The 26,005-nt window shown below is 35.1% G+C and overlaps 1 protein-coding gene across 5 annotated transcripts in view; it reads left to right on the forward strand.

The window, feature by feature from the left end:
- The first annotated feature begins 1,440 nt into the window (after positions 1–1,440).
- SLC35F5 (solute carrier family 35 member F5) overlaps positions 1,441–26,005 on the forward strand; it is a 32,882-nt gene continuing 8,317 nt past the window's right edge. Inside the window, exons 1-12 of one of the 5 annotated variants that reach the window (XM_006196104.3) lie at positions 1,441–1,889; positions 2,740–2,830; positions 2,983–3,124; positions 6,868–7,011; positions 9,448–9,510; positions 10,514–10,595; positions 11,383–11,573; positions 14,698–14,779; positions 15,532–15,619; positions 17,568–17,632; positions 20,062–20,166; positions 23,473–23,632. In XM_006196104.3, coding sequence (XP_006196166.2) covers positions 1,850–1,889; positions 2,740–2,830; positions 2,983–3,124; positions 6,868–7,011; positions 9,448–9,510; positions 10,514–10,595; positions 11,383–11,573; positions 14,698–14,779; positions 15,532–15,619; positions 17,568–17,632; positions 20,062–20,166; positions 23,473–23,632 — 1,253 coding nt within the window. In that variant the 5' untranslated portion in view covers positions 1,441–1,849. Of the gene's footprint in view, positions 2,004–2,127; positions 2,490–2,739; positions 2,831–2,982; positions 3,125–6,867; positions 7,012–9,447; positions 9,511–10,513; positions 10,596–11,382; positions 11,898–14,697; positions 14,780–15,531; positions 15,620–17,567; positions 17,633–20,061; positions 20,167–23,472; positions 23,633–26,005 lie in introns of those variants that run through there. The other 4 variants (XM_072960856.1, XM_031678644.2, XM_072960855.1 and 1 more) reach the window with 4 other exon arrangements.

Below are 26,005 nucleotides of genomic sequence, written 5' to 3' on the forward strand. Positions count from 1 at the left end.
TCTGAGGTCAGGATAGAGCCACAGCACAGAAACCACACCAGGGTCTTTTGACTCAGAGTAGTCCAGAGGAATTTCCCTTAGAGTGTGCTGGGAAAAAATGTTAATGGAAGATTAACCTAGAATTAGAGGCACTGTCCTTTAGCAGATGCTCTGGAAAAAAGTGGTAATAATGGTAACATATTAACATACCTTTACAAAATTATGACATTTGCATTATTTAATTAAGAAACAGATAAGGGTATCAGCGTATTTATAGATTGAGAATTGAGGGACTGTAGAAAGTATCCTCAAGATTACACATCAAATTGTGGTCAGATTAAGTATTAGAACCTAAATTTCCTGACTCAGATCCTGGGAGGTATTCATAATTCTATTTTTTTTTGGTCTATGTGTCATAAATATAGCATAAAAATACTTAAGCTTATTATCAGTCTGACACCCTCAAGAGAGTTAATGAAGGAAAGAAAATAATAAAGCAGGTACTGGGATAATCTGATTAATGTCTGCTACCAAATTTCCCCAAGTAGTAATTTTAAGCAAATGGTTAAGATTTATCTATTCTGTATGATAGGTTCTGAAAAATTTATTAGAGGAGCTTGATGCTAATAGTTTTTTAGAAATTGACGATGAATACCAAAAATGTCCGTTGGTACTGTTTTACCAGTCATTTGAAAAAAATTCAACATATTCAATTTCAGGAAAACAAGAGATGCTTTACAAAGTAAGAAATGAACTACGTTGTGACTACAGAATTTTTTAAATTTAATTTCTTCGCGCCATCCCATAAAGATGTTACAAATGCGCTGGTGGTAGAAGACTCCAGAGAAGTTACAGAACCTTTTAGTCTTGTTTTCGCTTTCTAAATACCTATCAGGACGCTGGCCAAGACTTTTTTTCTTATGGGATATTCAAAACATGATTAAGAAAAAACCTGTACAGTTTAATAATTATTCACATTTGTGGAGTTCTACATGCCACGAATAAACTAAACCCTTCACACTTGTATACTCATCTAATCCTGGCATATATACAAAAAACAGATGAGGCGGATACTATCATTATGTCCACTTTTCAGATAAGGAAACTGAGGGCGGCTAAGTAGCTTGCCCTAGGGGCACAGCTTCTAATTCCAAGAGCTGGGATCTAGTTTATATACAAAAGCTTCCAGAAAGCACAAGTTCGCCCAGGCCACTTTGCTTTTAGAGCCTCCTCTCCAGAAAGGAATATCGACTTTCCTGGCCGAACTCGGTAAGAAACGGAGTCGCTAGCTCTCGTTCTAGTGCGGGGCCATCTGGAGGCTCCGCCACCTCCCTCGTCCTTCGCTCCGCCCCAGCCACCCACGCCCGCGTCCCTCTTCTCCTTGCACCGCGCCCTGTTTCCCTTCTTCCTATCTCCACTCCTTTCCGCCACCACAGCCGTGTCTCCCGGGTCCCAGCCCAGCGTCTAGCAAAAGCCACTCACAGCCCCGCCGAGCCACCCTACAGGTGCACCCTCCCGCGGTCGCCGTCGCGCCGTCGTGACGTAACCCGCGCGCCGCCGTGTCGGGCCGGGGGCGGGGCCGCGGGGCGGGCGGGCGGGCTGGCTAGCTGGCCGGGGGCGGGGCCGGGACCAGGGTCCAGCTCCGGGCCTCCGCGGCCATCGCTGCCTGCGCGGTTCTTTACCCTCGCCCGCTCCCCGCCCTCCCGGGCCGGGTGGACCCGGGCGGCGTCCGCAGCCTCGCCCCGAAGGGCACCACGGCTTCAGGGGCTGGGCCTCCAGCACAGCGCAATGGCAGGCGCGGCGACAGCTCTGTGAGTCCGAGGCCGCGGCCGTGACCCCGGGCGGCGGCGGATCCGGGCCGGGTCCGCTCATGGTGCCGCCACGACACCATCGCGGGGCAGGAAGGCCAGGTGGGTAGGCAGGGCAGGGCCGCGCAGTCGCCGGGAGCCAGAGCCGGGACCGAGGGCCCGCGAACAGCCCCACCTCCAGCCCTTTGTAGCAGCCGCCGTGCTTTGACCCAAACGGTAACAGTGTCTGGGGGCGGAGTGAGGGGAGGCTGACAGGGAGCCCCGTCCTGACCCTGGCAATTGAGAGAGCTGCTTGTGCGCCGCCGCTTCGGGGCTTTAATCTCTTTCCCCCGGGAAGCGTCCTTCGCTTAACTTTTTTTCTTTTCCTCCTCCAAAAAAGGAAGATTCCTTTTAACAGCTGTTTCCTCAGCCACCTCGTGAATGACTGTTTCGGTCTAAAATAAGTAGACATAGTGACAGAGGTGGGTGGGGAAGCGTGGCGAGCCTTTCTCTTTACCACGTGAGGTGTTTGGCAACGAGTCCCCAAGACTCACAACAAATCACTTCCTCAAATCACCCAACTCCACTGGAGATCAGGGACAGAAAAGACACTAGGAAACAGGCGCGTGTCTAGACACTGTCCCCGGGGTGGATTCCTCTGGAGAGAGGCAAGAGAGGCGAATGGAATTCTGTATTTATGAAACTCGGAGGAGCTATTTTTCGGTAGTTAACTATTCTTAAGTGTGCCGATTGTTTAGTATTGCTTTTTCCTTTTCTGTACCGTATTCTTGTCAGAGTATGATTGGAATTGTAGAGTGGATAACATGAAAGTCTAGAGGAGAGTGTCAGTTATATTTAACACATTTTGATCTTTCATATGCGTTCGTTTTGAAGGTGAACAGCGAAAAAGATCTTATGAATCTTATTTTGAGTGGTTACTGTTTTCCTAAGCATCATTTTGTGGTGGTTTTAGGTGCGCTGAGTTCTTCACCTCCGTTTAGACTCAGTTCTGCCAAGTTTTCAGGCAGTGCCCTTGAAGATATAAGAAAGGCCTGTAAAACAAGGTAAATTCCCCACCTTTTATTTACTGTATGACTTTCAAACTGAACATTAGCTTAACAAATGTCGGATATTTCTGTAATACAAATTTTCTCATTTTCATATAGTAATTAAAAAAAAAACCCTCTCTAATGTGATCCGTGTTTTCTAAAAACAGACTGCAAATGGTGTGTGTATTTATCATGAACCGAATGAATTCCCAGAGCAGTGGTTTCACTCAGCGCAGGCGAATGGCTCTTGGGGTGGTTATTCTCCTACTTGTTGATGTGATATGGGTCGCATCCTCAGAACTTACTTCGGTATGTAATTCTCCTTTGGGAATGATGTTGTGTTATAGAAATAGTATTGTTAAGCTATAGTATCTCTAGTCATTATTATCTCATGCTTACTTAAAGCCGTATTTGGAATATTGTTGAATTATTTATGTTTTCTTTGTTAGCCTGAAAAAGTATCAATTCAGGTTGAAAGAAACTGAAAGGCTACTCTTTTTGTTGGTTCGTGTAGTTTTCTTGTATCTTTTAGGGAGGTTATTTAGAAAGTGAGATATATGCACATTTTCTTAATATTTGGGGGTGTTTCTGTTTTTCTTCTTTCTAAATTAACTTCTTTCTCTATAAATACTATTTTCTAGTGGAAACCAAGATGCAAAACCATTTGTCACCATTAAGTAGAAAGTAAGAATGCTTCTGGACAGATAAGTGAAAGTGATCCAAGTTTTCACGTACAGGTCACTATTGTACACATACATGGGTGCATGTACATTTATATGTTTGCTGATTCAAACATTATTGTGAAGTACACATATCTAGTTAAATTTTATTTTGTCTTTTTTGATGACCTTTTGATAGTAATGTTGTATTTTGAGTTCCCAAGCTAGTTTTTCTTTTTACATGCATAGTTAACTTTATTCTGTTTGGTTAATGATCCATATAAAAATTCATTTTCAGAAATTACTGCATTTTAACTTAACATGTTGCTATCTTAAGGCTAGTATACAAAAGGAAACTAGCGTTTATAAAATGAACTTAAGTGTCAAAAGAAGCCGTTTGATACTGCTGGTCATCTCACATGGTAGCTAAGTAAATAGTTGACATTGACATTGTATCCAATGAATAAATAAATTTTTAGCCTTTTTGGAATTAGGCTCTGGAATACAATAGGACATTTATTTTTCACTCTTCTATAATCTTTTTTTTTAGATTAACATTCTGTAGTTTAACCACAAAGAAGTCTCTTTAATATTGACAGGGAAATAAGCCTATCTTTAAAACTTTAAATAAATAGTTTAGTTTTTATTTATCACGTAGTAAAATTTAGGACAAAAGAGCACCTGATTTAATTATGATTTAACAGTGCATATGTAAGCAAAGTAAAAATAACAACAACAACAAACTTTTCCCTGTTTTTGAAAAAAGTGAAATCTGTTAGTAAGAGGGTATTTTTATAATTTTGTTACCCAAGAGTACATGTAATGTGTCTAATTCCTCAGCCAAATGTGCTTATCAAATTTCTGAGATATATTGTGTATTTGAGAATTAAAAATCGGTCTTTTTGTTGCGGAAATTTTTGAGCACATACAAAGTAGAGAGAATGGTATAATGGATCTTCATGTACCCGACACTTGCCCTTTAACAGTTAACAAATTACGCCAATCTTATCAACCCCTCTCCAAACATTATTTAAGTGTTTTAAAGCAAATTCTAGCCACTTGTCTTTTCACTAAAATTCTTTCATATTCATCTCAAACTGAAAAGGACTTTTCATTTTTTAAAATATAATCACCATGCCATTAACATATCTCACAAAATTAATTCTAATTCCTTAAAATCCTTTGATACTCAGTCCACATTCAAATTTCCCTGGTTGTATCAAAGACATCTTTTTAGGTTAGGAGCTAAAATAAAGATTACACTATATATTTATGAGAACTTTTAAGTCACTTTTAGTCCTTAACTATATTCCCTCCACCTCCTTTTTTTAAAATTATGCCATTGATTTGTTGGAGAAATTGAATCATTTTTTCCTGTAGAATATATTGTACTGTATTAGTCTGTCTGGGCTGCTATACCAAGATTATCATAGACTGGGTGGTTGTAACAACAAACATTTCTCACAGTTCTGGAGGCTGGAAAGTTCAAGATCAAGGCACCGGCAGATGTGTCTGGTGTGAACCCTTTCCTGTCTCTTAGATAGCAGTCTTCTCACTGTGTCCTCACAAGGCAGGAGAGCTCTCTGGGGTCTCTTTTATAAGGCACTAATCTTATTCATGATCCACCCTCATGACCTTCCACCTTCATGCCATCCCACAGGCATCACTTCCTCATACCATCATGTTGAGGATTAGGATTTTAAAATATGAACTAAAAAAATTTTTTTTTCAGGTCTTTTTTTGGGGGGTGGGTAATTAGATTTATTTGTTTATTTAATGGGGGTACTGGGGATTGAACCCAGGGTCTCATGCATGCTAAACATACACTCTACCACTGAGCTATATCCTCCCCACCTTAACATAAATTTTGAGGAGACACATTCAGTCCATAATGCACACATTCTGTATAAATAGGCTAATTGCTTCCTTGAGGTGTCATTTAACTTGTTTCTTTCTTCTCTCTTATTTCCTTTAAAATGGTAGATGTAGAGTCTTGATCTGATTCAGGTTCAGTTTAGGAAAAAATGCCTTGGTGGTATTGGGTACTTCCTTTGACATCACAGCATGAGGCACATAATGGCTGCACATCTAATTTTGGGTGATGCCAATTTGAGCACTGTAAGTTCCTCATCAGTCTTTAGGTAGTAGTTGAATATCTATATGATTATTGCCCAGGTAGAGTATTTCATTACGGGTTGTAAAATGGTGATTTTTCTAAGGGTCATTCCTTCTGCATTTATTAGCTGGAATTCTTTAAGGAGAACTTTTCCCAACTACTGTTTGGGTGTCCTGAAACATGGTTCATATAGGAAAGGTTGAATAAATCTTGATTTTTTTCCTTTATTAATTTCAGAGTATGTTGCCTAGCAACTTCCAAAGTAGCCATTGAGCACTTTTTGAGTGTCATTACACATTTATGGATTTTTTTATGTTTGATGTGATTCAAACAACTGTAGTTATTATCCCTCTGGATGCTTAAACTGTTCTACCTTTGGCCAGTAGGAATCCCTTTAAAAAGGCCCTGGTGTCTTTTCAGTATGACCCCATTATTCTTTAGCATCTTATTTGCTTTCTGGCACAAGATACCCCAGTCTCATCTTGTGTATTTCCTGCCCCATACTTGGGTTTGACCATTTCTTCAAGGACCCATGTTTTTTTGAGTGCAAAATGGTATACAGCTCACTATCTGGATTCTAGAGCTGCTCATTCCTTCTGGGTTATAATTTTTGCTAGGCCTTTTCAGTGCACATAACTGGATTTATTTGTTTGTTTATAGGAAACAAAACATTCTGAGTTCATTCTGATATTTCCAATTTAAACGCAATTACAGGTTTTTATATAACTGCCTAATAATATTAAACTTCTTGGAATTTTCTTCATACTCTGTTCTGTTTCATTGCCTTTCTTTTTGCTCTTTCCTTTGTTTGAGCTATTATTCAGCCCTTCAGACACAGATCAAGAATAGCTTCTTTTAGGAAACTTCTGTTACTTTCAAAATGGTCTGTCTCCCTGTGGTACTCCTGTGGTACCCTGTATCCCCATCATGGTATTAACACATTATTCTGCATACTCTTCAAATGTATATTTATTTCTCAGGAAAGTCTGTCTTATTTTTCCCTAGCCCCTAGTATAAACACTGTTGCATAGTAGGTTTTCAGTGAATGTTGAACAAAACTTTTTGCAAGTCGTTCCTGCTTTGTTTGGAACTATCCTTTGTATGCAAGGCAAATACAATAGTTAGAAGTGAATTCAAAATATTTTTATAATCCCTTTGATCTTTTTCTTCTAAATGAACTTCTAGAGTTAAAAGTCATGTAAATGGCCTTACTTTAGTGGAAATGACTAATGAGGTTTAAAATAGTCTGATAGCTTATGTAACTTTTTCCTCTACAGTATGTTTTTACTCAGTACAACAAACCATTCTTCAGCACCTTTGCAAAAACATCTATGTTTGTTCTGTACCTTTTGGGCTTTATTATTTGGAAGCCATGGAGACAACAGTGTACAAGAGGATTTCGAGGAAAGCATGCTGCTTTTGTAAGTTTAAAATTTTAAATGTGTGTTGGAGAGGGGGTAAACTTTGTCACGGTTTCAAGATGTAATAGTTTCTTGAAGGACAGTCAAATATTAATTAAGTTCAGTTAAATGAGTGAAAATAGCATAATATAAGAAAAACCTTTTTTTAATATAAGAAAATAGCATAATGTAAGAAAAACCTTTTTGTCCAAACTTTAAAATTTATTCTTTCGATCAACTTGACATCAGAATACCTTGTGAGAAATCAAAAGTACATAACCACTTTCTTTCCCTTACCTTTTGATATCCTCTGAGTCGTTAAAAATGACTGAACTAGCCCAAATCAATTAACGTGGAGAAGATGATGGAAGGTGAGGGATAAGAATCTCTATAGTCTTTGGTTATTTATAGACTGGATCACCTAATTAGTTATAAAGGTGATTGTAGAAGCAAAATAAATTTTATATGTTTTATATATTTAAATGAAAGGGCCATATTTCAGGGCATGTTTCAGATGTTTGGCTAATCAAATTATAATCTTTCATTAATGTGACGTAACATGCTTATTTATAAGTTTTGAAAGAAATGGCAGTTTATATAGTGATGTGTCTTCCTTGCAAGAACAGAAACTGAATTTTTGAGGATGACGAATATAAAGCTGTTTTTTATATTTTGTATATTTTTTTTTATTGAGATACAGTTAGTTTACAATGTTTTATCAATTTCTGTTTCTTATATTAATGCTTTTCTATTTCTTTTTTTTATTCTCTTTCCCTCTTTTTAAAATTGTGATAAAATACACATAACATCAAATTTACCACTTAACCGTTTTTTTCTTTTCCCCTATTTTTAATTGTAATAAAATATATATAGCATAAAATTACCATTTTAACCATTTTTTAATGTATAGTTCAGGGACATTAAGTACACGCACTTTGCCATGGAGCCATCACCACTGTCCATCTCCACAAGTTTGTCATCATCCCAGACAGAAATTCCGTGCCCATTAAACAATAGCTTCCATCCCTTCTTCTCCCCAGTCCCTGGTAACCACTCTTAATTTCTGTCTCTATTAATCCTTTTCTTTTATGGGTACTGCTGTTTGTGGGGTAAAATAATATCATTTCTTATCTTAGCTAATTCTTGAGAAATTCTTGAGAAATGTACTCATTAGATTTTTTTCAGTAATTTTTTTTTGAGCTAAAGACTAGAAATGTATATTCATGTCCACAAAAATTTACCAAAATTATGAGTGTATATATTTTTTACTATATAAAATTAATATATATGCATTGTAGAAACACATATTCATTGTAGTATTACATGTAGAAATATGTTATATGTGTAATTAATACATGCGCATTGTTGAAAATTTAGAAAATACAGAGGAACAAAATAAAGAAAATAAATTCTACCATTCAAGGAATAACCACTGACAGTATTTTGGCATATATACAGCCATTCTTTTACGTGTGTATTGTTGTTTTACTTTTTACAAAAATGAAATTGTACCGTTATGTTCCATGTTATAACTTACTTTTTGTGCTTAACAGTATATCACAAACAACTTTCTATGTGACTTAGTATTACTGGAACATTTTTCTTTTGATTGAAGTAGAGTCAGTTTACAATGTGTGAAAATATGGAACACTACATGAATTTGTGTGTTAGCAGTGTGTGAGATTGAACTTTGAGCAAAACCTAATATTTGCCAGTTTGATGAGGGGACAGTGGTATTTTGTTTAATCTGCATGTTTTTGGTTACTCTTTCATATATTTGTTGTACAGTAGAATTCTCTTATGGGTTGTTTGTATCTTGTCTATTTTTCTACATTGACTCTTTCTTCCTGATTTATAAGGGTTCTCTAAGAGCATGGGCTGTGGTGTTTGAATCTTGTTCGTCACTTGCTGATTGTATGATCTTGAGCAAGTTATTTAACATTTTCAGACTTTAAGCAGGGATAAATGGTAGGGTAGTTGTAGTTATAAAAAAAAAAAGCATGCCTTATACAGCACTAGCACAGTGGTTCTCAAAGTGTGGTCCAGTTTCTGAAAACATTTAGAAGGCTCTTGATGTTAATGTTATTATCATGATAATACTAAGATGTTATTTGTCTTTTTCACTAACCCACCCATCCTCTCTCTACTGATCTGAAATGTTATAATAGTACTGTGAAAAGGGCATAAGTTTTGCAGTTAACCGAATTGGGTTTTAATCCTGACTGGGTTACTTAGATGAAATCTCTCAGCCTCAGTTTCTTTATCAACAAAATGATGATGATAATACCTACCTTGGATAGCTGAATACTGTCATTAGCTACTATTATCATTATTATTAATGATTATACTCTTTTAGGTCTACTCCGCATTTCTGGTTCTATTCCTTTGAGCTGTGACTCACACTAGTTCTACTTTATAACATGAGTTTAATTGGATTTTATGTCCCATTATTGGTAGTTTGCAGATGCTGAAGGTTACTTTGCTGCTTGCACAACAGATACAACCATGAATAGTTCTTTGGTAAGTATTTCTTTTCTCCTCAGGAAGAGTGCGGGTGGAGTTGACTGTGGCGGGAAGGACTGAAATAGCTCTGATAGCACCACAGCTATATTAAGATATAGACATATCTTAATGTTCGGTGCCCTCCATGAGGGTTGTAATTTGGTACTTTGTTTCCTTAGAGGTACCTGGGGCCTAGAAGTAAGCAATTCAGCCACCTCTGGGGAGAGAAAGGAAGAGGAAATAAGTTAAAGATTAAAAATAGTAAAGAAAATCCTTTGTCCTTTGTCACTTTACCAACTCTGTCACTTTATGTTCATTATTGTATTATTATCGCTTAGAAACAAATACATTTGCTTGACTCTGAGACTCTATAAGCGGATTATTCATTCGTTTGTTGCATACATATTTAAGAGCACTTGGTATGTGCTAAGCACTTGTTCTAGGCTTTTGAAATATGGCTTGCATTGCAGTGTGTGAGAGTGTGTGTCTGGGGAAGGGGAGGAGACAAATAATAAGGAAGCATATGAAGGAATTAACCATAGTCAATTTAAGCATTTATCTTCTTGTTGGAGAGCTCGTATTTAAAAATCTATTCTTTTTAGACCATCACTAAGGCATTTCTTTAAAATGTGTTGTCCAAATGTGACATTCCATCTGAGAAAAAATTTAAGTTAGTTTAAAATTGAATACCAATTTAGGAAGTGCTAGCTTGGTTACCTTATTGACAGTACAGTTTTTTTGTCTGTCCAGCTTTTAGAACTACAGGTGCAAGCAAGGTAGGTTACCAGGTGCTGTGAAGAATTTATAAAGAGGGAAATTTATGGAGAAAATGTCATTTCTTTTCTCTGGTATCTTAAACCTCAGCAAGACTAGTATCAGTTGTCTTGAGTGTAGAGACAGAGTTGAGAAGGCAGCCTGTTCTTCTAACTACTGTGTCTGAATATCATCCACTTCAATCTAGCCAGCACATTAGCTCTTATACTTGCTGTTTATATTGGTTTCTGTTTTTGCTACATTCCAGAGTGAACCTCTGTATGTTCCTGTGAAATTTCATGACCTTCCAAGTGAAAAGTCTGAGAACACAAACATTGATACTGAAAAAAGTAAGCAAAATTTAAATTTCATAAGTTAGAAATGGGTGGACATTTTAGCTTCATTCAAGCCATTCCAAAACTTAGTCATCCTGTGGGTTGACTGGGATCACTTGGCAGTTCTTCTGTTCCATGTGACATTGGCTCAGTCAGTAGTCCTCTGGAAGTCTGACTAGAAGTTTTTATTAATTCAATTGCAATAACTTCCAAATACCTGAAATCGCTATGGTTTCATTATATATATATATTTAAATAAACAATATCCTCTTCAGCCAGGCCATTAAAGACATTGATAGCAAATTACAGGAATTCTGCTGGTTCTGTGAATATGGTAAATAATGCCAGCTTCAGCAGAAGGCACAGTATTTATCCATAATATTCTCTCGCAAGGAATGGACATAGAAGAATGTTCCACATGCTTGACCGGAAAAATAATTCTTATAAATTGGGTATCTATGAGGAAAAATTCAAATAAAGTTTTACTATAAATCCTAAAATAATAATTATACTGTAATCCTGAACCAGGCAGTTGTGTTTGTACATAATTGCAGAAACTTTCTTTGAATACCAGTCTCATTTTAAAACCTTTAAAAATTTTTATAAATGAAACATTTTTCCTGTTAAAACTTTTGAAAGAACAGAGCTGTCCCATGTAGTAATGTAACTGGTTTTTTTTGACTGTTCAAGTGTAATCATAGATGGATTAAATAATACGCATTTATCAGTAAGTTAAAATGTATAACTTGTTGGATGAAGGGGGAACTGCTTAATGATTTTGTACTATGCTTTTTCTTTTAAGCTCCCAAGAAATCTCGTGTCAGGTTCAGTAATATCATGGAGATTCGACAGCTTCCATCAAGCCATGCGTTGGAAGCTAAGTTGTCTCGCATGTCCTATCCTACTGTGAAGGAGCAAGAATCCTTACTCAAAACTGTGGGGAAACTTACTGCAACTCAAGTAGCAAAAATTAGCTTTTTTTTTTGCTTTGTGGTAAGTCTTCTCTTTATTATATGTTTGGAATTTGAATTTTAAGACAGTATACATATCAGCAATATACTATTTAAGTATAAGACTATTAGGTTGCTTAATCCTGACTTTAAACTTTGTTATCTGCCATCACTCGGGAATTAAAGTTAGTAAATACTAGTCATACCTGAAAGAATTTAGTAAATACTGTAGCACTGTGACTACTCATATATATATGTGTGTGTGTGTTTTTTTTTTAGAAATTGGCATTGCCTCATGATCAGAATAACGAATTGTTATTTTACACTATAATATATACAAGCACTAGTAATATCCAGATAAGAGTTTACAGTATGTATTTATTTCTTCAAATAAGTGTTTTTGCAGTTTTATATTAAATATATATTTTCATATAAATGTGGTCAAATATTTTAGCAAGTACTCATAGTAAACTTTTTTCAGAATTTCATGTAATATTGTTTATAGCTTTTCAGTTATTTTAATATAAAAACAAAAAATATGCTTAAAGTTTCATATGGAATATTCATATAGCAAATAAAATATTATTTTGGGCTAAGCTGGGGTTAGGTAACGTGTCTGAGTTATTGAAAACTCTGATTTACAATTTAAAAAATGAATTTCAGTGTTTCTAGATGTACCCATGCTCTTCATGCTAGATGAATGAACGCCTCTCCACATGTTCCATTGTGGGATCCGAATGTGTGTGGAAGCCGTAGTTTAAAATTTTCTAGTAGTCACATTAAGAAAAAGAGAGAAACAAGTTAGTTTTATACTATATTTTTATTTAACCCACTATATGTAAAATACTTCAACATATTATCAGTATAAAAATTATTGCTGAGATAGTTTACATTCTTTTTTTGTACTAAAATCTTCTAAACATTTCAGTTTATTTGTATATTTATTTTTTATTTTTTTATAGAAGTATAGTCAGTCACAATGTGTCAGTTTCTGGTGTTCAGCACAAAAACATTTCAATTACTATTTCATTTCAATCTCTTTCTATTTCATTTTCAGTTTTCATTTCAATTTCAATTTCTAAACATTTCAATTCAGACTAGCCGCATTTCAGTTGCTTAGTAGTTACATGTGACTAGTGGCTAATGTTTTGGACAGTTAAGGTTAAAAGGAAATAATGTATTGTATTTATTAGTCCTCCTTTAATTCTTTTGTCTCTTTAGGGCTTATGGTGTTTTAATTTTTTTGGTAAAATATAATTTAGGTCATAGAGGCTTTACAAACAATACCTTTTATGATAATTTTAAAATGGATTACCAGTCATGAAATAATGAAGTATTATATAAATTATTTGTGATAGCTTAATTGTTGGAACATGATTATTCTCAACTCTGGAATAATGAAAGGAAACATCGTAAAGATACTTTTTATTGAAGGGTAATTGAGATGGATTTTCATTTGTGGTAAGAATCCCATGGGTTTGAGAGCCAGAGACTGGATTTTAAGGGGAGCTGGAAAATGGGAACGTTTTTCTGGAAAGAGCTCACTGGTGATGTGTTCTCATGCTCTTTGATTGCTGACCATCTAAGTGATCTATTTTCATTTCTTTATCTTGCACGATCAGAGATCAGTGAGACTGTTTCAAAAATGAGCACAGTATTTATGTTCAAGTGATAAGGCAAGAGGGTCAAGAAAGCTAATTATTACATGATAAGCATTATCTAATTTTGCAGAAAAATCTCCAAAAGGTAATTAAGGGCAGAGTCTTCTGCTTTTTTCCCTAGCACTTCAACTACAAGCAGACTGTGGCGCCTGTCGCCATATATATTGATATTGCCCATCTTGCCAATTGCTAACCTCATTTTCTTATTTAGATATTCAAGTGAAATTAGAAAGTCTGAGGACTACAGACAGAATCAGAATCACTTTGCTGTAGTTTCACTCTGGCTTTAGCTTTGAGTATAGCGTGACTGAATGGAGACTTCTAGACTCTCAGCTGTCTGCTACCTTCTAGCAGTGCTCGAAGATCTTGTGCCTGTACTGCTTCTTTGAAATATAAATGCTGATAATTATACCGATTACTTAACTATAGGTTCCGAGGAAGATCAAGAGAGATTCCTCTCTTAATGGAAACAAATCATTCTTCAGTGAAATATGATTATCTAGTCAATCTTCTTTAGTAACAGAGTTGGCAAAAACAGTTAGACAGGCATTTAATTTACTTTGACCCAGCAATCTGCTGCTTAGTATATATACTGCATTAATGACATTCATGTACATATGCCCCAGGAGGCGTATAATAGAATGATCTTGATAGCATTGTTTGAAATAGTCAAAAAGTGTCCCTCAACAGAAAAGTGGATGAGTTGTGGTAGTACCCATTAGAATATCTGATAGCAGTGAAAATAAATGAACTTTGGATGTACACACACACACACACATACACATACACCCCACACTTCCTCAAAAGAGGTTTCATTTCTTATTCTCTAAATCATGGTAGGCACAGGGTTGGGAATATAAGAATATCCTAGCTTAGATGAGCAAAAGGGAAGAAAGAAGAAAAAAAATCCTCATAACTGGAAGACTTCCTTTTATTATATCCAGAGTTATGAGAACTCTTTGTGTTATGTCTCCAAACAGAATCAGAGAAACATCCAGTTTTCTTGCACATTTTAAAATTTCCAAAGTGAACTTGGCCTTCTGTCTGTCAGTCTGGCTAGTTCCATCTGTCCCCTTAAGCATCACCTTTGTCAGTTGATTTCTTGTCATGCTATATTCATCCGTACATATATTTTAATGTTTGAGAATTTCCCCCGACTTAAACTTGATTTAGATAAACTTAATAGAGTGCTATCAGTGCTTGGATAAAGCAGATTTCAAAGTTGATTTGATATTAAATTAACCCTCATTTTAATAAAAACCTAAACAGTGCTAATTTTTAACCAACTATTATTAATTTCATAAGGGAAATTGGGTAACGGTGATCTTAGGTCTGATATAAATGTTTGTCCTCTTTTTGGGCCGTGATTTTTCAATCCAAAGCAGATTTTAAAACTTATTATGATAACAGTGTTTAGGGGGAAAAGAAAAGGAGGGGACTATAAATTATAATAACAGATACAAACATGTCATTCATTAAGTTTCACTTTATTTTCTGTTTCTTTAGTGGTTTTTGGCAAACTTGTCATATCAAGAAGCACTTTCAGACACACAGGTTGCTATAGTTAATATTTTGTCCTCAACTTCTGGTAAGAAATTTGTCTTCAAAATCTGTATTATAAATCGAGATCTATTTCTGATTTATATGTATACATATGCATGCATTTTTAGCTTCTTATATGTCATTTCATTCTTTCTAATATATATTCATGTATTACAATTACTACTTGATCTTTACAGCTTTACCTGCTATTTGTATTCCTTCCAGTACTTTTCAGTTTTTTTAATGCAACATTATATTAAAGTTTATAGGCTCACTCTTTGTATTGTAGCTGTCTTTCCTTTCGCGTGTTCTTTATATAGATCTTTTCCTCAATCCTTTGGCTAAATGTAATTGCCAATGTAATTATTTCAGAACTATAATTTGCCCTATGTAAGGTGTTTTATTTTTAAAATTGAATCACCTTCCAAATCTGGAAGATAAAAGAAGTAGTTTTGAAGCTGTAAAAATAACTTTAGCACACATGCTTCATTATGATGAAGTCATAGTTACTCTGAGTGCTCAGTTTAACTTTCTTACTAGTTTGAAAATAAATAGGACTATATGTGATCTGTATGGTTGAAATAAACATGGTTTCGTTTAAAGGCTGTGTTTGTGTATGATCTTCGAACATTTCAGCCTTAGTATCTGCAGTCTTATTCTTAGTAATTTAAAAATGACAAAAATGAGTTTAAAAGTTAGGTATGTGATTTACTTATGTAAATAATCAAGTTGGTAGTAAATAATTTTGACAGTCTTTAAGCTAATGTATCTTTTTTTTTCATCCTTTTCTCTCCATAGGACTTTTTACCTTAATCCTTGCTGCATTGTTTCCAAGTAACAGTGGAGATAGGTTTACTCTTTCTAAACTACTAGCTGTAATTTTAAGGTAAGAATATAGTGTAATAGCTAGTTTACTCTGCTTAAAAATGTGATGTTTAAAACATTTTTGGTAGTGATAGAGGATACTTTATAATATATTGTATTGGCAAAGAGAGATAAGGTAAAAGAAAGTTTTAAATGGACATCATGCTACTCAGCCCTGCATCACATCCTTGGCTAGTTTTTGAATCCTTCCTGGGAGGGTAATTGGAGGGAGGACCCCAAAGCAGCTTTGGTTCCCATTCAGGGGACTGTGGACTTACTAAGTGTTGTACTGATGTTCACATTTAACTGCATGTGACACTTTAATCTTCATAACCTCCCAAGTTTCTGTTTCCTTTTCCTAAAACAAGTTCCCTCTTTTGTTTAGGTTTTAGTTTTTCTTTCTCCCACTTCTAGAAATTTAACATGCAGTCTTTTCTGATTGTCTCAGCCTCAGTCTTACGGTTATTTTCTGTACAAGTCATCTGGCACTTTTGTATTACTGTATTTATAATACCATATGTAAGTATTATCAATTATATTGAAATCCTTTATTTTTATTTAACTTTGTGTATGTTTTTCTTGTCTTCCCTACGAGAGTGTAAACCCTCGAAGGCCAAAAAGCCTTGTTTATACTTCTTTGTGTCACCAAAGGTCTAGCATAGGGGTTCATTCACAGTCAGTACTCAAAAAGGATGTGTTGATTTAATGAAGCTCTTGTTTTTGTGAGAGAAAATCAGAAATCAGAAAAGGTAGCAGAATGATTTATGGGAAAGATTAGTGTTTCTGAGCCAGCAGAACTGGGTTTGAATCAGAGCCCTGCTCTTTGCCCTTGGGTACTTCCCTTGAACTCTCTGAGAGGATTTCCTGGATGACAGAATGATAATAGTATCATCCACTTTGCAGTCTCATTCTAAAATTTGGAGGGATGTATATAAAAAGTCAGTATTATAGAGCCTGACCCTTGGCTGTCACATGTCTTTTTAAATGTAAGGGTAAATTGACCATGGTAGTTTCTCTGGACAGTCTGTTTGAACCAACTAATTTACCATTTGGGCTTTATAGGAATTTATTCTTTTGCATGATTGGCCCATGTTTTAGCCAAACATATTTATTTCTACATTAGGGAAATACAGTATATTTTTCTTAGGGAAATAATGAGGCTTATCCAACTTTGTTCAAAATTCATGCCTATTTCTAACTTTTCTTTGCATTGTCTTAGTAAAAGTAGAAGATGCATAGACATAGAACGACAGTGAAGACAGGAACCACATCTCTTGTTCATCGCTTAACCCAGAGTTTAGCTCAATAAGCAACGATAATGAAGGAATGATCTCTGATTTCTCTACATCTTTAATTCAGTCTTATATTTATCCATTAAAGTAATGGGATTAACTTAATTATTTAAATATGTAAGGATAGTTTTACTGTTAATTTCTATTTTACCAATAAGTAAGAGTTAGTGCCATTGTTAGGTTTATATGGATTTTATATATATATGTATTTCCAAAAAAGATTGGAAGAGGGATATCAAGTTGGTTAATTTTTTCCTGACTGAAAGGCAGAAGATAGCATAGCACATAAGAACACTGGACTCTGGAAGTAGACTGCCTGTGTTTCAATCCCAGTTGTGTGATTTTAGTCAAAGTACTTCATTTCTTTGTGCATTAGTTTTCGCATGTGTAAAATGGGAATGGTAATAATAATAATAATAATAATAATAATAATAATAATAATAATACCTTTCTTATAAGGTAATACTGGGCATTTTATGTGGATTAAACGAGTTAATAGAACACTTACACTATATTGATAATATTATAGGATATTATTAATCAAATCATTAATTCTTTGATAGTTTTACCCAGAGTTGAGATTAGTCTTCATTATTTGTAAATAATTTTTGTCTTTAAGATTAGTCTCTTTAAGAAATTTATTATTTTGCTCATCAGTAATGACTGTTGTTCTCCTAGCATCGGAGGTGTTGTGCTGGTAAACCTGTCAGGGTCTGAAAAATCTGCTGGAAGAGACACAATTGGTAAGTATCTGACTCCGCATTTTTTCTGTGAGAGTGTCCAGGAAAGTTCTGTGCACATCATCACGTGTGTGCATGTACACGCACAGGCAGGCATTCTCACATACACACACACACACACACACACACACACACACACACGGGCACTGACAAGGCCTTTCTAAAAAAACTTCTCCTTTGGAAATAAGGTAAAAAAAATTAAAAAATAGTTCACAGAACTCTCAGATAGCCTTCACCCGGATTCCCTTTAACCGTTTACTACGTACATAACTACAGTACAGGTTTAAAGATCAGGAGTTAACGTTGATTTATTGATAAATATTTTTTATTTAGTCTGTAGATCCTCTTCAAATTCTCCAGTTTTTTCCACTAATGTTCTTTCTCTGGTATAAGATCAGTTGTTCATTTTGTTGTCATGTCTCCATAGTTTTCTTTAAACTAGAACTGTCCTGCATTTTTGTTTTTAATCTTTCATAACTTTAATATTTTTGGAGGATACTGTCCACTTATTTTGTAGAAAGTCCTTCAATTTGAGTTTGTCTGATATTTCCTCATGGTTGATTTGAGCTTGTACATTTTTGGTAAGAATTCCATGGAAGTGATATTGCATCCTCATAAGTACCTCATATCAGAAGGCACATGAAGTTGATTTGTCCCCTTATGTGTGATGTTAATTTTAAAGTGGTCTCTGTCAAGTTGCTCCAGAGTGGTTACTAATTTTTCCCTTTATAAGTAATAGGCATCTTGTAAGAGATACTGAGACTGTACAAATATCCTGTCCATCATGCTTGTACTTGCTAATTTTGTCATTTACTTTTTCTTTTAAATTTTTTAAATTGATTGATTGATTGAAGTACATCAATTACAGTGTGTCAGTTTCTGATGTACAGCACAGTGTCCCAGTCATGCATATATATACAGATATTTGTATTGACATATTTTTTCATTAAAGGTTACTACAAGATATTGAATATAGTTCCCTGTGCTATACAGAAGAAATTTTTTTTAATCTATTTTTATATATAATGGCTAACATTTATAAATCTCAAAATCCCATATTTATCCCTTCCCACCCCCTTTCCCCAGTAACCATAAAATTGTTTACTATGTCTGGGAGTCTGTTTCTGTTTTGTAGCTGAGTTCGTAGTGCCCCCTCCCCCCCCTTTTTTTAAGATTCTACATGTGAGTGATATATGGTATTTTTCTTTCTCTTTCTGGCTTACTTCACTTAGAATGACAATTTCTAAGTCCATCCATGTTGCTGCAGATGGCATTTTTAAATTCCTTTTTATGTCATTTACTTTTGATTCTTACCTGAAACAGTTACTACTGTGGTAAACAGTTTTTGATCCATTGTTTAGATTTACAAAAGAAAGGTAATCATAATCCAGCTTAGTTGATTTCCCTCTGGATACTTTATTTAGATATTTAAAGCTTCTTGAGTAGAACAGTGCTTTCTAAAGTATTCCTGTTTACTGCCCAGAGAGCTGTATCATGAACTGCCTCACTTCTTTCTCACCCAGGGCAGCTTTGTACGTGTAGAACTATACATGTTTGTCATGTGGGTGAGATTTTGTTGACTGGCTTTCCCTTTGCTTTAAAAAAAAAAAAGTCTAATAGTAATAATAATAGTAATAATTAATAGTTTTAATGAGACATTGGATTTTTGGATAATTGATTAATGTATTGAATATGGTCACTTGGCAGATAGCACCTTATATAGCTGTTTTTAAAGGCTTACTTAATTAACTGTTTTTGAGAACAAGTTAATGTATTAAAGAGGATCAATATTTATTATGCGTGTACTGTGAGCCCTACATTTATATTAGATATTTTAGAACATTAAAAAGTATAAATTATGTGTTTGCATTTGTCAAGGGGTTCTTCATTTTAATCAGTTATGCAGTTGACAAAATGAAGCCCCTGGAGAATAAAATAATGCCATATTTGACTATAGTAAGTATTAACTTATCTAAAATAGAAGACAAGGAGGATGGAAATTCAGTGGAGTAGAAAGAGGATACTTGGTGGCAGAGGTGGCACTATAACAGGGACTTGAACATGGCAGTGGGGAGAATATAGACAACAGCTCGGAGAGGAAAGAAGCAATGTTAAGGTGGCTGTGTCAAAATTGTTTATGTACGGGAAGGCATTTCAAAATTCAGTACCAAAGTGTTAACTTTGTATGAGCTTTGGTACTACAACGTGCAGGGATTGATTAGATCATTGAGGTGAATGTTTTTGCGTTAATTTGTTTATACTTTAAAATCCTTCCTGTACTCCTAGAGGATATGGATTAGGTGGGTTATACTTTATCTTTTCATATCTGAATATTCATTTCTTGAAATAGGATCTGACTGTCACATTTTAAAGAAACGTGTGTTGAATGAGTTAATGAACAAATGCTTTAAATTATATTGATTTTTACACAGGTTCCATTTGGTCTCTTGTTGGAGCCATGCTCTATGCTGTCTATATTGTTATGATTAAGAGAAAAGTAGACAGAGAAGATAAGTTGGATATTCCAATGTTTTTTGGTAAGAATACATTTAACTTGTAAGGCTCTTTACTGTGATTGATTAACGTAGGGTTTCATTTTTGCTTTTTTGAGGAAATAGGGATTAAGTCTCCCTCCCTACTCCCCCAATATGATTTTTTTAACATTTTTAAAATTGAGGTATAGTTGATTTATAATATTGTATTAGTTTCTGCTGTACAGCATAGTGATTCAGTTATAAAACCATTAGATTTTAAAGATTATGTAAAATCCAATCTCAGTGTTTTTCTTTTACCTTGTTCTGCACAGTTGTGCACCTGTGAGGAAAGACTCATTCCCTCAGTATGGAGTAAAGAAAGAAATTCCTTCTAACACCTTTTTCGAATTAATGTCTTCAGCCCATGAATCGGGTATCTTCTTCATTGATATGACAGGTTGTGCTGTTAGAAGCGTGTGAGAGTATACCTGTTGTACTATACATTTTGCCATTTTTGAATTGTTAGAAGCATAGGATTGAAGCATTATACATACCAAAATGGTATGTGTAATGCTGTTCCAGTCTGTGTACTTATTTTTATTGAAAATTTTAGGTGACTTAAAGTTTTCCACTTGCACTTTATCTTTAAAATTCAGACTCTTTTATGACGTAGATGTTTAAAATATCCAGTTACATTTTCTGGCATCAATTCTTAATTTTGGTGAATACCTGATCGGTTTTATGAATCCTCCTTTACCTGAAATCAGCTCAGTAAGAACTTGTGATATCTAAGATTGCAAAAGAAGAGCATATTATCTTCCATAAGATACCTGAATATCAATAGATAAAGAAGCCTGGTGATGAGAATTCAAAGTACAGCCTACAGGGAAACAGAAGACCTGGACTCTAGCTGTTACAACTTCATTATCTTATACTCATTTGAAAACGAGAAGGTTGGACTAGATTAGTAGGTTCCAAACTGATTTACGGAGGATCCTGGGAAGACTGGAAGGAGATGGATTTGCATGTTTGAGTCTGGTTCTCAGACTCCTTTGCTGCTTCTGCTGGAGCAGTTCAGCTTTGTTATTGTTTTGCTTTGCATTATAATTTAATTTGTAGAAAAGATTTTTCTTGTTATAATTTAATTTGTAGAGGAGATTTTTCTACTAAAAATAGTTTAGATATCTGCACCTAAAGATTAACAAAAATAAAACCTTTGAAAAGCCACCAGATGGGGTGATCACTTAAGTTCCTTTCAAGTACAGAATTCAACAAATACACCTTAAATATGGAAATAATTTTAATGATGTCTTATTTTAGAGTCCTAGAAAAAATTCCATCTGGAATGGAATGAAATACTAATATTTTTTCAGTATTCTTTTTTAAGATTGACAACCTTCAGGAAAAATTGCTAATTTTTATTGGAAAGGAGTTCACATAGACACATAGCTTGATTGATCTTCTTCATATGTGACATGATATGTAAAGCAATATGGATTTGACCTGGGCTTTAGAACAGACAGGCTTGGGATGTGAAGGGGCCTGTGGGCATGGGGGAGTGAGTGGGGCAGAGCAGGAACAGTGAGTACATCCGTGTGATTGTGCTGGAGCGTTGACCTTAGGGAGGAATAGGAAGGTATGTGGGCTGCATTCTGGAGGGTCTGGAGAACAGGTGAAATGATTTGGACTTTTTATCTCTAGATCCAAAGGTTGTTAATTTGTGTGGGATCTCATAGACTTGATAGTTCAGGGAACAGAAAAGAGATTTGGTTCTTGATAATGCCAAATTTTGGTGTTTTAATTAGAACAACTTTTTAATGTTATGCAAGCCTTCTGTGTGTTGTTTTGTTTTTAAAAAATTTTTATCACCAGGCGTCTTAAGTTGGTTTTCGTAGAAGCAGGGTGTGAGACGGGGATTTGGTGTGGGAGATGCATTGAGGGGGTGCTCCCCAGGAAAGACTGGCAGTAAGAGAAGCAGGATAGAGCAGGGAAGAGAACCACGTGATCTCAGCTACAGTTGGGGTTTGGCCCATTTTGTTGCAGGTGCCAGGGCAGGGAGCATAGCGGGAGCAGGAGCCGGTCATATGTCTAGGCACTCCTCAGAGCTGTCCTGTCCTGGAGCCATTAGGATTTGAGGGCTGGCCCTGTGAATCCCCCATCTATCAGTTGTTGGCTGCAGAGGCTGTGGAGTGGGGAGTTGGGGGAACTTCCTGGGAAAGGCAAATTTGGTTGCTCTCTAAAGACTTCAGAGAAAGAACGTGCTGTGTGTCTTAAGCAGCAGATTGAGAGTGTGCACTCCAGTCCTATCAAGATTTAACTAGGCACCCTAAATACATATTTAGTATTTAGCAGCAATTATAAAATACTTATCTACTGTAATTTAATTTTCTTTTAAGGAAGCTCCGTAGTTAGCGCTGGATCTCCTAGTAGAACTGTGATGTTAAACTATATAGAAAGTCCAATAAAAATTACTATAAAAGTTTATCTTTTCTTTACATTCACATGTATGTAGTCCTCTAAAGCTTCATTTCTATAATAATCCATAGCTAGCCTTTATTAACTGTTTGCTCTTTGCCAGGTACCGTGCTGTATTTTGTATGTTCACCTAATCTTCCTAGTAACCTAATTAAATCGTATTGTACACCTATAGATTGGAAAACTGAAGTTTAAAAGAGGTTCTGCATCTTGCCTAAAGTTTACCTAAAGATTATAGTACTGGTGAATGGTAAAGCTGGGATTGGAACCCAAGCCAGTCAGAGCACACACTACCCACTAAATGTTATAGCCTTCCTTCACACATAGTCAGTCCATGCTTAGTTCAGACTTAAATAGCTACGTGTATGTATATAATCTCACAAACTAGCTTATAAGCTCTGGGAAGGCAAGAACCAGTAATTTTACCTTATTTTTGGAACCCTTCTCCATTGTTCCCAGCATAGCATGGGTGCTTTAAACATACATATTAGTTGAATCAGAGAGTAAACCTTCTAGTTCCTCTTAATAATTTAGGCTGAATATACAACATACACACACCAGTTATTCCTTCAAGTTCTAGAATACTATATCATTAAGTCTAACAACCACTCTTTTTGAATTGTTGTAAATGGTTTATTCTGCAATAGTTACTCCATGCAGTGGGGATAATTGAACCTCAAAGACTCAGTGATCACCAGTTGCTTGATAGAAGTTTTTTCTCATGTTGATCTCTCCACAGGACTTACTTAAAAACAAAGGAACAGACATTCCATTTAAGGAAACCTGTTGAAGCCTTTTGTGCAAAATCTAATGTTTTCTGATTATAGAGTTATAAGTTTAGAAAATTGAGATAAATCACAGTTACTAACTTTTGTCTCTTTTATATATATTCAGGTTTTGTGGGTCTCTTTAATCTGCTGCTCTTATGGCCAGGTTTCTTTTTACTTCATTATACTGGATTTGAGGACTTTGAGTTTCCCAATAAAGTGGTACTAATGTGCATTATCATTAATGGCCTTATTGGAACAGTTCTCTCAGAGTTCCTGTGGTTGTGGTATGTACTGTTTATTACCCTGTGATTTATTAGTTATGAGTTTATTGACCTTTGGCTAGTTTCAGCATTTGTATTTCTTCTCTCTTCTGATGGCCTCTCCTGTGCACCTTCCACCCCACGTACTTACCACTTAATAGAGTTACAGCGGGAGTTGTGTGTTGTGTTTTAACTTCTGTGTACTCATTGCATAGAGTAGTGGCTTGTACATAGAAGGAGCTCATAAATATTTGTTGAACAAATATATGAACGTGAATGATCTAAATTTGTAAAACTGTTTTAGAAAGTAGAATATTATGCTAATTAAAGGCATTGTTATCTAATGGACATCCACACTTAGGAGATGCATATCCCAGGTAGAAATACGTGAGTTCTACGTGAGAATCTAGGGGATTTTGCTTATTCAAGAGACTTTGGAATGTCTGGTTGTTCATAGACTTTTTTGTTTTGTTGATTCTTAAGGCTTTTCATTTGGGTTAGGCAGATATGTAAACCCTGAACTCTGATTAACTTGAGATTTTTAGCATACTTTGATATATTGTAATACCAAATATGTGGTATTACAATATATCAAATATGTGACAATGATCTGAAAGTAGTTTGAAGATGATATCATATATGAAGTTTAAGAAAGCTTTCAAATATAGTGCTTGGTAACTTAGTCCTGTTTCCATCTAATAGGAACTTAAAAAGAAACAGAAATTGTACTTAAACTCTGAAATGAATTTTATTATATTCCAGTGAAGACTACTGACTAGTTTTCCTTTGTAAAAGACTGCATCAGAAATAGCCTTTCCATAAAGTCTTCCTTAATGCTCTCTGCCTACACTTCTCTCCCCTCGCCAATGAAGGAAATATCTCTATTTTCTTCATATCTTCCACACTCACTGCCTTTCAAGTAGTACTTAAAGATTTACTTTATATTGTAGTAATTTATATAATTATCTTATATTCCTTTGCTGATCTGAAACTCTTTGATATCAAAGTCCATTTGCTCACTATGTTCCAATTATTTTAGGCGCTTATTTTTTTTAACCAAAAAGTATTACATACTTGATTTTTTTGTTCTGTCATTTCTTTTGCCTCTCTCCACTCCTGATTCCTTCCTGGCAGATAGAACTACTACCTGGTAGTGTTTTGATTGAACTTAGTTGAACCTCAAGGAATTGTTGACTTTCAACCATTTCTGATGGCAGTTTTATAGGGTTCAACCCAGTGAACCATATGCTTTAAATAATTATGCACTCACTGTATTTTAATACAAATTTGTATTCTCCACTTGTCTAAGTTTAGTTTAAATCAAAGCAAGGAATTTTTATGTATTTGAAAGAAATAACAATTTTGGGGAGGTATTGGACTAGAAAAGTGGTTAGTATGGTTCCTATTACGTTGAGACTCAGTAAACGTGGACTGCCACTTACAAATATTAAAATACTCATTCTTTGTTGAGAGCTTTGTATTTTTAATGAATATGTACAATTGAGTTTCATTATATTCAGCAGAATTTAATGTAGGCTTTGAGGATGAATAAATAAGAGTTGTGTCATATGCAATCTTTCTGTTATGTGAGCTTTCTGAATTTGCTTCCTTGGAAAATTTTACATTTAAAGAAATAATAAATAACATGTTTTAGAATTTTTTTGTATTTAACTTTTTTGAAATTAAAAGTAATAATATACCAAAGTGTACAAAATGATTACAATAAAAGATAATCTCCCTTCTACCCCAAATTTTCATACCTTTTCCCCAGAGGCAACCAAGATTAACTTCTAAGCCTTCTACAAAATTGTCCATAGATACCAGTTTCTTAATCCTACCCCTTCCTACTGGTTTTACTTTTAACATACAAATGGGAGCATACTATGGATATGGCTTGTGTACTCAATATGATACTTTTCTTCATTTTTCCCTTCAACTAGACAAAATTATATGCGGTTAGTATTTCAAAATTTGATACCAATATTGATAGTTCAAGGTGAAAATAGAGCTTAGGTTTTGGTTAGGACAGTTGCTAGAAAAATGGAAAATAGCAAGGAAATAGCCTTAAAAAGTATTCAGTTTTTTTTTTTTTTATTAAGCCAAACCAAAAGAGCAATACACATCTAAAGACTATTTCAGTTTTTGGTGAGGGTGAGATATTTTTGCTTTGATGACAGACTCACCTATTGGCATATTACTTTCTTAAAATCTATCTTGTGAAGTATTCTGAAATTTTAGTACAGCTGTTTCCTTTGTTGGCTAAGTATCATTGTCACAAAACCGTAAGAACTCTTGACAGTTTTTTTAAAAAATGTTAATAAAAGCTATACATTCAAAGTTGAATAACATCTGTAAGTACTAGAGAGTAGCATAAAGTCTTTTGAAATTTTTATAATT

This window comes from Vicugna pacos, chromosome 5 (assembly GCF_048564905.1).
Source record: "Vicugna pacos chromosome 5, VicPac4, whole genome shotgun sequence".
Taxonomy (NCBI): Eukaryota; Metazoa; Chordata; class Mammalia; order Artiodactyla; family Camelidae; genus Vicugna; species Vicugna pacos.